Source organism: Eptatretus burgeri, chromosome 6 (genome assembly GCF_056783735.1).
Source record: "Eptatretus burgeri isolate ZD-2024b chromosome 6, Ebu_testis_v1, whole genome shotgun sequence".
Lineage (NCBI taxonomy): Eukaryota > Metazoa > Chordata > Myxini > Myxiniformes > Myxinidae > Eptatretus > Eptatretus burgeri.
Window position 1 is genome coordinate 113,532,050 of NC_140966.1, and position 11,824 is coordinate 113,543,873.

General features: G+C 44.5%; 1 protein-coding gene across 1 annotated transcript; it reads right to left on the bottom strand.

The window, feature by feature from the left end:
• Positions 1-539: 539 nt before the first annotated feature.
• LOC147025656 (uncharacterized) lies at positions 540-11,499 on the bottom strand. The gene is made up of 5 exons (XM_085887095.1): positions 11,386-11,499; positions 11,132-11,183; positions 2,698-2,813; positions 2,161-2,204; positions 540-1,944 (listed from the first exon to the last, which is right to left on the bottom strand). Exons 1-5 carry the CDS (start codon positions 11,497-11,499, stop codon positions 1,161-1,163), a joined length of 1,110 nt encoding a protein of 369 aa, XP_085743221.1. The 3' UTR covers positions 540-1,160.
• Positions 11,500-11,824: the final 325 nt, after the last annotated feature.

Below are 11,824 nucleotides of genomic sequence, written 5' to 3' on the forward strand. Positions count from 1 at the left end.
AAGTGTGAACAACGTTCGTGTAGCGTGCTTACAAAAAGTTGCTCATAGGTTAGAAATAAGTTTCGGGTACGCTAAACATTACCTCGACGTGTTTCGACTTATGAGTAACTTACAAGTAACATGTGTCGACTTGTATGAACGATCGCATAACGTGCCTACAACTTATGGCCAGCGTAGCGGAACGTGTGAGTCATACGCCGGCATACATCGTAAAATTTCAGTCATGCAAAAATTTGAGGACAACCCAAAAGTACAACGTTTAAAGCCAGCGTACTACGACTTATGGCAGTGTTTTTCAGCGTGGTCTTAACGTATACAAAACGTACCCATAACGTATTCGACATGTGCCAGCGTTTTAGACAAATTTTTCATAAATCGGCATACGCTGGCTAAATCGTGAAGGTGTGACAGCGGCTTAAGTAGGGTACTGACAGCGTTCCCTGCCAGCCACAGTTTCATTGTGTACAATACCACCCCTGCCGGCCGTGTGCTGTGTTGGCCTGGTCTAGTTTTACCACATCAACTTTCACCTTTTCACCTCTCCTCTGGCTGGACCTCTGTATTCCGTCTGTGCTTGCTGGGCTCTGGCGGGCAGTGCCGTAGTTAGTTGGTCATGCTCAACCATCCGAAGCATCAATGATCGATCCAAAAAAAGATATGAATGCGGGCCCCCAATGCCCGAGGCTTGCCCCGGGAATTTTTGACCACATTGGATCCGTTCTGTGGACCGTGGAAGAAACGGCTTGAAAAAGCCAAAGCTAAAAAAGGACCCTCACAATGACGGACAACTTTGAAAAGATATCTTTTCAAAGAGTTTACAATCTTCATTCACTGACAATAAAACTTTAGAAGCACATTTTAAAGGGATTTTCAAAATGTCATCAAAATTGTGGGGGGCCCCTAAATGTGGGGGGCCCCAGGGCCATGGCCCCACCTGGCCACCCCTAAATCCGGTAGTGCATCTAATACAAGCTCATCAGATGTACGTCAGGCTCTGTAAATATATATTTTAAAATCTTACCACTTATATATTTGATGTTCGATTCTAAAATATCAATTTGAATGTGTGTCGATCAGCACACGAAGTTGGGAGGAACATTTTATCCAAGGCAATTTAAAGTCGTCCCAAATAAGTTCAGCAAACTCCATTGGCAAACATATCAAGAGCTGGGTTTAGATTCAGGACGTTTCTGTTGCTTTTTAAACAGAGAACAAGGGAAAGCGTGGATTATATTGGTGCAGAAAGTGTTCAAACAAAGTATAAAAACGAAGAGAAATACGCAAACGCACGTCAACAGCCAGCCAAAGAGCCAAGAACAAAGTGCTCCCATAAAGCTTTTGGAAGCGACTGAATTGGGGACTTTTGTGATCGGGTGAGCAGGTGGTTTGAAGCTTGATGATAAATTGAAAAATTTATCCTTGATGTGCCACTCCGAAAATTCCCTGGTTTTACTGCCAATGAAAGGAAGTGGACTCGTCTTAGTAATCACATTGCTTGTGGGCTTTCTTTGGGAACGATTCTGGATAAGTATTGGTTCAGGAAGCTGATTATCATCGAGAGAAGTTGGGATTAGACTTGAACGACCCCACTGATGTTGACTTATTTTCTCTTGAATATTCAACTCTACTACCTGCACAGTCTTTCGATCCACAAAGAGGATAGTGGATGGGAGACGTTTGAGGAATCCTTGTCCTTGTGGGATCAGCTTGGGTAAAGATTTCTCCAGTTTTTCAGAGATTCTATTGTATGACTCCTGAACTAATAGCGGTTGGCCAAATACAAGTCCAAGGCTCTTCTGGATGATTGTTCTGATGAATGTCACAATTTCCTGTGAATGATATGATCCAGAAGCTTGATCTTTCTGAGATTGTGTTGTTGGTTCTTGGGGTGATTTTGTTTGGAACTCCAATGTTGGTTTTGTTTGGTTTCCCCGATGATCCATGTGGTGTTCACAGCATACATTTGGACTTGAAGACCGATTCTGCGACCGGGCGTTGCTGGAATCCATTTGAGAGTTCCGAGAGCTGGTTCTGCTCGAACCCACATGCCCTTTTTCTTTCCTGGTGTGTCCTTCTTCCTTGTGTGTACTACAACTGGGGAATACAGCCGTTCTTCCCAAGGAGTGATCAGGATCCAGAAAAGCACACTTGTCATTGCTCGGGTTCAGCAAGTGTTTCATTGTCCGGTAGTCTGGGTAGTTTGCCTGCAGAGAAAAAAAGGAATTAATTTGAAGGTACAAGCCTCTGGCAAACTTGCACAATGAACGAGAATTTGAAAATATAAAGACAAAGTTGCGCTGTTCAAATTTTTGCATCATATAATTAAATAACAAATTTTTATGAATGATTCATTTGGAAAGTAGATTCATGCATTTTTCAGCCTTTCACACCAAGTGGTGTTCAATATCCTGAAAGTTATTGTATTATTGGAATTTTGAACGATTTTTGACAAGAAAATTAAATAAAAAATGAACATTGTTTTGAGAAAAAAAAATCTCATACTTTCCTTCGTCATAACCAGCTTCATGTCATTACCTGTTTCTTTGTTCTGATCTGATGCTGTTCCAGGTGATAGTGATCAATATCTGGCTGAACCTTCAGGGAAGTCTCTCTTCCCATCGCTCCACACATGTTGTTATCAACACCAACATCTCTCTCCATGGAATGATGATGGCAGAAACAGAATCTCGATCGAACCGGGCCAAATTGGGATGGATTTGTACCCGATCCATCGCTGCCATCATTGCAGGTCGGCTGAGTTTTGATGTGATATTCACCAATGTGTTGCATTTTTCGCATGAAGTCACAGCATTCTGAAAGAGGAAAACAATGTCAGAACAAGCGATGTGATGATTGCACGAATAAATGCCAGTGTGTGTGTGTGTGTGTGTGTGTGTGTGTGTGTGTGTGTGTGTGTGTGTGTGTGTGTGTGTGTGTGTGTGTGTGTGTGTGTGTTGTGTGTGCGCGCGTGTGCGCGTCAGTGTGTCTGTCAGTGTGTCTGTCAGTGTGTCTGTCAGTGTGTCTGTCAGTGTGTCTGTCAGTGTGTCTTCTCCAAAACTCCAAAACCATGAAACCTGGCAACCTGAAACTTTACATGCATGCTGAAAAACACTCCAAGAAAGTGCAAGACTGTAAATTGGGTGTTTGGGTTAATTAAAACACCCCTTTTGAAGATAATTAACGGCCATATTTAATTATATCTTTTATCAGGCACCATCCTCGGCTCCCTCTACCTCTGGGGTCTAAAGGCATATCCTAGGTAACTTCGCTCGGGTCTAAAACCACCATGTTTTTTGGCCTGCTCAACCATACTTTGACTTGGAACAAGCGGAAACGATTTCTTAACGATAAAGTTTTTTTTTTTTCCACTTTCCTCACTCATATTATCAAATGTCTGTTCATCGTAGCTCTGAGTCGCTGCATACATCGCTTTTGTAAGTGCTATAGTTTTCAAAATAAGAGCTCGGAGCGATTTCATGTGATGCAATTTTACATGATTTACTCTCACGGACAAATTAAAGTCTATCATCGAAATATGATTTGGTTTTGAGGATCAGATATCATCCAAACGAAATAAGTATCAAAATCTGCAGTGAAATCTGATAACTAAGACTATATATCTATTTACTTTAAGCGAGCAAGGCTATGTACAAACCTCCATATATACACAAGAAAATATAAAATTTCCAAAGCATTAAAGTTATCTTTTTATGCCGTTTGGAGAATTATATTGAGTGAACTAAAAATATTGAGTGAACTCTCAGCGAGGGAGTCTCATGAGTGGAGGAGGCCAGTGGGCCGAACCACGTGCCTTGTGGTTGCAGCAGGTTGACCATCATCTCAAAGAGATGGGGATGGGCCTGGCATCTGCCTGGGGGATGGCCAGACGGAGGCCCCTGGAGTACCGGCGGCAAGTGGACGCAGCGACGCGCTGTTCTGGCACATGCTCCCATACCTGACCCCCTGACTTTAGGTCAGAGTTGCAAGGTCAGGTTAGATCTGTGACCTGCTACAGGTACAATGTAAACCTGTACTAACCTGTTCCATGGTCAGGTTGTCGGCGACTAAACAGTCTTCCCCACCAGGCTTTCTGGTAAGGAGGGTGTTTGGATATGGACACCGAGCAGGATTAAAAACAAAACCTGTCAAAGGGCGGAGGAGCTCCTTGTGAGCCAACGGCCATCCATATCTAGTGCCCAACTGTGTCTGCGGACGTCCTCCTGCAGTTGGGTTACTTTTTTATGAGGAGGTTGGTGGCAGGATTTGCACTCCGGCCACCGTAAAACGCTTCATTCCGCAAAACACAAAAACGCCAAAAAAAATCTGAAAACCCACTCCGTGGGAGTACCTCCTGTGCAGCTTCCCTTCGCAGGGCAGCTCACCGGATGACGGGATTGGGGCAAAGCCTTCGGGACCCCCAATCTTTGATGATAGGAGGGAAACCACGGGGTAACATCCCTGGGTCAGATTGCGGGAGAGTGTGTCGGAGTGGTGCTGAGGTGTCGTCCACCAGACGGCGGTCTCCTTGGGTTAACCTGAGGGGGTCCCTTCGGGTGGGTGCCTGGAATGTCCTATCCCTAAGAGAGGATGATCACCTGTCTCTGTTATCATCTGAGCTCAATCGTTTGGACATCGGGATTGCAGCTCTCTCTGAGGTTCGGAGACCGGATTACGGCGAGATAATGGTGGGTGGTTACACCTACTATTGGTCTGGTCGCTCTGATGGTTACCATACCCAAGGAGTTGCTGAAGCTGTGTCCAATAAGCTGACCCCAATGATAATTGAGGTAACACCGGTCAACGAGCGTATTATGAGATTAAAGATTCGTCACTCCTTAGGTGTCATTTCCCTGGTCTCTGTTTATGCTCCGACTGAGGCTAGTGATCTCACCGTGAAGGATGCATTCTACGCCACGCTCGAGTCTGTGGTTGATCAGTGCCCCAGACGAGATACACTTCTAGTCTTGGGGGATTTCAATGCATTGACTGGAACTGATAGGGATGGTTATGAGGTGTGTGTTGGTCCCCATGGGTCAGGAACTATGAACCAGAATAGCACTAAGTTCCTTGACTTTGCAAGAAGTCATGAACTTAGGGTGGCTGGTTCGTGGTTTCAGCACCCACAAGCTCATCGCTGGACTTGGTATTCCAACGCTGGTGGTGTGGCAAAGGAGATTGACTATGTCCTCATTGACGGTCGTTGAAGGATGATCCAGAACTGCAGGGTCTACCGGAGTGCTCAGTTCCTCAATACTGACCACAGGCTTGTTGTAGCAACTCTAAAGCTGAACCTCAAATCCTGGAGAATGGTACCATCCCAGCCTTGGCTGGATGTTGGCAAGCTCAGGGATGAGAGAGTAGCTAAGGAGTTTGCGAACAGGCTGAGTGGACACTTGGAGGGGTCTGGGTGCTTTGGGGGGTCCTGAAGAGTTGTGGAGTGCCTTCAAGACCACCATCCTTGATGTTGCCGGTGGATGTCTTGGAACTCACTGCAGGGCAAAGAAGAATTTTGTCTCTCAAGGGACACTGGATACCATTGACCAGAGTCGCAGGGCCAGGCTGAATGGCAGAGCTGAGCTGTTCAGGGAGCTGAGGCGTAAAACTGTACGTGCACTGAGGGTGGACAAGGAGGCCTCTGTGCGAGGAATCTGTGAGGGGGTAGAGCATCACCTGTGGATAGGTGATTCTCGTCCAGCTTACAGGGGAATTCGCGCATTGCGTTCATCCAAGCCCATCCCTCGGAGCACTGCAGTTAGAGCAGAGAGTGGTAGGCTCTTGACAGAGGAGTCTGAAGTGAAGACCCGCTGGGCCGGTTACTTTGAGCGGTTGTACCAGGCTGATCCCCCAGCTGTCAAGTTGGACGTCAAGGGTGTTACAATCCCTGTTGCTGACCCTCGAATCAACTGTGGTCCACCTTCGCTTGTGGAAACAAGGGCTGCGGTGAACCAGTTGAAACGGGGCAAAACTCCAGGGATCTGTGGCATCCATGCTGAACTTCTCAAGGCTGGTGGAAATGCTGCACTCGTGTCGTTGCATCCAGTTTTGTGCTCTGCCTGGAACACAGGCATCATCCCAACTGATTGGAAGAGGGGCCGTGTTGATCCTCTCTGGAAAGGGAAGGGTGATCGCCAAGACTGCAACAACTACCGAGGGGTGACGCTGCTCTCAGTGCTGGGCAACATCTTTGCTCGGATAATTCTTGATAGGGTTCGCCACCATCTGCTTGAGCACCAGCGTCCAGAGCAGTCAGGCTTTACACCAAAGAGGTCAACAATTGACCATATCCTTGCTCTTCGTGTCTTCACCGAACGCAGACGAGAGTTTCGGCAGAGCCTGCTTGCAGCCTCTGTTGATCTCTGTAAAGCGTTCGATTCAGTGAATCGGGACGTCCTCTGGAGGAATCTTGGTCTTCGTGGGGTGCCACCAAAACTGATCGATCTGATGTCTGAACTCTACTCTGGTACTGAGAGTGCTGTGAAGTGTGGTGGTACCATCTCTGACATATTTCCAGTTGTTACTGGAGTTCGTCAGGGGTGTGTACTGGCCCCCACACTTTTCAGCACTTGTATGGACTGGATTTTAGGGAGGATGCCGGAGAGATCAAGCTGCAGTGCATCGTTTGGGAATGTCAAGATCTCGGACCTTGATTTTGCAGATGATGCAGTCATTTTTGCGGAGATTTTAGATATCCTTTTGGGGGCCCTCGAGGTGCTGAATGAGGAGTCGGAGCCACTGGGATTGCGGGTTTCTTGGGTCAAAACTAAGATCCAGGCTTTCGGTGACATCTTGGATGCTGCTCTCCTGTCTGTGTCTGTTTGTGGTGAGGATGTTGAGGTCGTGGAGAGATTCACTTACCTTGGCAGTGATATTCATGTCTCTGCTGGCTGTGAGTCAGAGGTCAATAGACGTCTGGGTCGGGCCTGGGGAATCATGGATTCACTGGCTCATGGGGTGTGGCGCTGCCAGTACCTGTGCGAGAGGACGAAAGTCCGAGTCTTCAGGTCCTTGGTGCTTCCAGTCTTGCTCTATGGATGCGAGACTTGGACTCTGACCAAGGATCTGAGATGGAGACTTAATTCCTTTGGTACCAGGTCTCTTCGGAGAATCCTTGGCTATCGCTGGTCGGATTTTGCGTCCAACGAGCGGTTGCTGAGAGAGACTTGGATGAGATTTGTTACCTGCATCGTCTGTGAGCGTCAGTTGCGGCTGTATGGACATGTGGCTCGTTTTCCTGACGCTGATCCTGCTCACCAGATTCTCTCAGCGAGGGAGTCTCATGAGTGGAGGAGGCCAGTGGGCCGACCACGTGCCTCGTAGTTGCAGCAGGTTGATCATCATCTCAAGGAGATGGGGATGGGCCTGGCATCTGCCTGGGGGATGGCCAGAAGGAGGCCCCTTGAGTACCGGCGGAAAGTGGACGCAGTGACGCGCTGTTCTGGCACATGCTCCCATACCTGACCCCCTGACTTTAAGCAAGCAAGGCTATGTTCACACCTCCATATATACACAAGAAAATATGAAATTTCCAAAGCATTAAAGTTATCTTTTTATACCGTTTGGAGAATTATATTGAGTGAATTAAAAATAGAGGAATGTGCCAAAATTAACCAGTTTCATTCAGCTATCAGACTTAATGCATTCACTGCTGGACATCGCACCCTGCCCCCCCAGAGGGACTGCTTATCCAGAGCAACTGGCAGATCTGTGACTATATTTTTGGAGGTATCATGAGGTGCTCCACTGGTTATCAAAGAAAATCTGGTGAAAAACAGATGTTCTAAAATGAAGTTGTAACGTTTACCTGGACCGATATACCACGTGACACGTGCACAGACGAGCAGACAACGTGGCAGATTATATCTGCAATGCTTATTTCACTGGAGATTAATCTTTGTGATGTCTCCAGGGTTGTTTTGCGTTCTGTTCTGTTCAGGGTTGTTCTGAAAGCATTCATTTCATTTATTTAACTGCTGCGGGTGTGCTGAAGACCGGCTGCAGAGGTCATCGGATCCTATATGGCATGCAGCCTCATCCTGTCCAGCCATTCCTTATCAACCATTTAATTGGAATGCTTGCTTGATTGCTCTCGCCACTTGCCCAGTTCCCAACAGTCGAGAGTTGCACAATTTATGTCCCGATCAGGATGTACAGTCGGCAGTTGTTACAAGGTCGAGGGACATGATTTACAAAGGTTATATGGTTTCTCTTTGTGAGTTTCAAAGCAAAATATATTTGATAACACCTGATATCCGAGCCTTTTGCCATATTAATGCGTTTTCTCAATTACAGCACAAAATTTTTTTCCACCTGTCACATGACAATTGACAGCTGTTGATAAAGATTAATGTTTATACACATCTCCCTGAAACGTCGATAATGCAATGTTGTTGATGTAATTCATTTGTTGAAATTCTCCAAAAACAAACAGTCCATACTCCAGTGGGTAATCACACTGACTCCATTCTACCGATTCCTGTTGAATTGCTGATATCAGCCAAGCATCAATACAGTGTGTTTTGTACATAAAACATAAAATTTTGTCTCTGCTAACTCTGCCTCTCCGTCTCCGTCTGAAGTACCATAATCTTAACAGAGCATCGATGTCCGCTGACCCATCTTCCTGAGCAAGAGTGGTTTGCCAGTGCCTTCCCAGCACTAATTAGGGCAGGAATTTGGAATTTGTTCATGGTGCCGGCAATCGTTCATATACTCATCGCCAAGGACACCATGGAGTCTAAAATGACCACCAACTGATGCTGGCAGATGCAATGTCCAGTTTAACATCCGTTCATGTTCATCCGAGGGATGGCACACCCATTAACGAATCACCCTACCTGTGAAACACTGGAATGACAGTAACACGCTGGGTGGGGATATAAACCTCGGTGAGACAGCTTGGAGTCGAGTGTGTGAAACTCGAGCCATCCTGCCAACCCGAAAGTGCCCACCTTTCCTCTTCTATTTTGTAATCTCTTAAATTGTTTCATTTTCTAAGCTATCCGTGCGTTTTTTGATTACTCATTCTACAGCTCTGAACACTAGCAAATGAACAAAAGAAACACAATCTCGTCTCAACCAAGCTTATCTGAAACCTCCACTTTGCGAGTCAAAAACATTACCTTTCTCGACTTTTTTGCATTTGGTCCACCACTCGCAACACCATATGGTTCATCACATTTTCTTCTTGGGAGCCATGGTCAAAAATCAAAAATCAATAATAACCGAAAACAAAGGACTTGATTGTGATTGCATGTAAGATCACACAGAAGTGGTGGTGACATGTAGATAGGTACAGTACTGTGCTGTGCTGTACATGCAGCATGTCTCAGTTACCCCCTACACCGCTGATTTACAATTACATGTGTAAAGTCGAATACATGTGTAAAGTCATGCTGTTAGCAATCATCACTTCATTTCTCCCTTGGTTTATGCTTCAGCGTGATTATTAAAGATGCATGAGAAACAGCAAATGGCTCGTGGTGCAAGATAACTGTCACAACTCTGCTCAAAAACCGAGATTGGTCGAAAATAAACCCCAGGATAACTAAATCAGTACACAAGACTTTGCCTGCGATTGGTCAAAACCCGTGCTATTTAAACCCACGACATTTAATCCCACGATATTTATACCCACAGTATTTAAACCCATGGTATTTAAACCCACAATATTTAATCCCACGATATTTAAACCCAAGATATTTAATCCCACGATATTTATACCCACGATATTTAAACCCACGGTATTTAAACCCAGGTTATTAAATCCCATAATATTTAAACCTATGATATTTATCCCCACGGTATTTAATCCCACGATATTTACTCCCATGGTATTTAAACCCACGATATTTAAACCTACGATATTTAATCCCACAACATGTCAACCCATGATATTTATACCCACGATATTTAAGCCCGTGATATTTAAACCCATGATATTTATACCCACGGTATTTAAACCCACAATATTTAATCCCACGATATTTAAACCCACGGTATTTAAACCCACAATATTTAATCCCACAACATGTAAACCCATGATATTTATACCCATGATATTTAAACCCGCAATATTTAAACCCATGATATTTATACCCACGATATTTAAACCCACTATATTTAATCCCACAACAGACAAACCTATGATATTTATACCCATGATATTTATACCCATGATATTTAAACCCGCGATATTTAAACCCATGATATTTATACCCACGATATTTAAACCCATGATATTTATACCCACAATATTTAAACCCACGATATTTAAACCCATGATATTTAAACCCACTATATTTAATCCCACAACATACAAACCCATGATATTTATACCCATAATATTTAAACCCGCGATATTTAAACCCGCGATATTTAAACCCATGATATTTATACCCACAATATTTAAACCCACGATATTTAAACCCATGATATTTATACCCACGTTATTTAAACCCACGGTATTTAATCCCACGATATTTAAGGGTTTTCTGCTAAAACAAGTTCGAATTGCGAACATACCCTGTGGGAGTTCATTCGTACAACTCTCAGGTGAGCGATAGCACAGACGACAGATAGTTTTGAAATTTGGTAAGATTTTCATTGCATCAGAAAAAGAAACCAGAACACCTCACAAGAGAGAGCCTCGTTTCATATCATAATTTGCGACTTCATTTTGCATTGAGCATCGCCCAGCGCATTTAATTTTTTTGCTTCATAACAATTTTAAGAAAATGGGCCGAAAGGGCCGTTTCTCAGCCCAAAGGGCCGGAATCGCACTTTGGGCTCAGTTATTGCCTGGGGCATGGTCTCCAGAATATACCTGTCAAGTTTGGTTCGGTTCCGTCCACTAATAACCGAGAAATAGCAATTTTATAAAAATGGGCTGAAAGGGCCGTTTGTCAGCCTGAAGGGCCATCATCTCACTTTGGGCTCAGTTAATGCCTGCACATATGTGTCTCATATATTCCTGTCAATTTTCATCGAATTCTGTTCACGAATAATGGAGAAATAGACGTTCAAATGAACTGTACACAAGAAAAGAGAGAACGTGAGTGGCGCTTAGACCCCGTGGGGTAGAAGACCCCACGAGGTAAAAAAACAAAAAAAAAACAAAAGAGATTTCACTTACTGCAGTCCCGCGTTGCACATCTGTAACACCCTCTTTTTACGGCATGCAAAAACTGCAACACAAACACAACATCATCCATGAAACGCTTCTATCCAACGAGTCTCTCTTCAAATCCACTTGTGACGAGAACAATGCAGCACGACACTCCACAATATACCTGGAATGTTATCCCCGAGTCCAGAACGGCTGTTTGGGGACATTTACTGTTTCTATTTGATTGTGAATTTTTGAGCAGGTATCCATAAAAACTATACCTGAGTGATATTGCTGAAGATCATACAAATTGTCATGAAGATGATGCACGCCTTGATGGTGTTGATATTTATTATGTTTCCATTGCTGCAAGTTTGGCAATCGATTGTCTTCATGATTGCTGGAAACAAAATAACAGAGCACGGTAAAGGACAACATTTGGGATTGATATTCCTTTTGGGGTAACACCGAATATACCTACAAGGTTTCCTGACAATCTGATACAATTGGGAAATATCATATAAACCAGAAAGCCACGTGTTGGCTTCATGGTTAAGGTGACTGGCTTAAGATCTTCGGGTCTTGAGTTCAAGCCACTGTTTTCACCATTGAAGTAACATCAGTTACACCAGGTGGGTTGACTCACCCTGACATCCTTCCAAGGTCAGAAAAATGAGCACCAGCTTATTGGTAATGGGGCATTGCATCAGTGGCACTGCG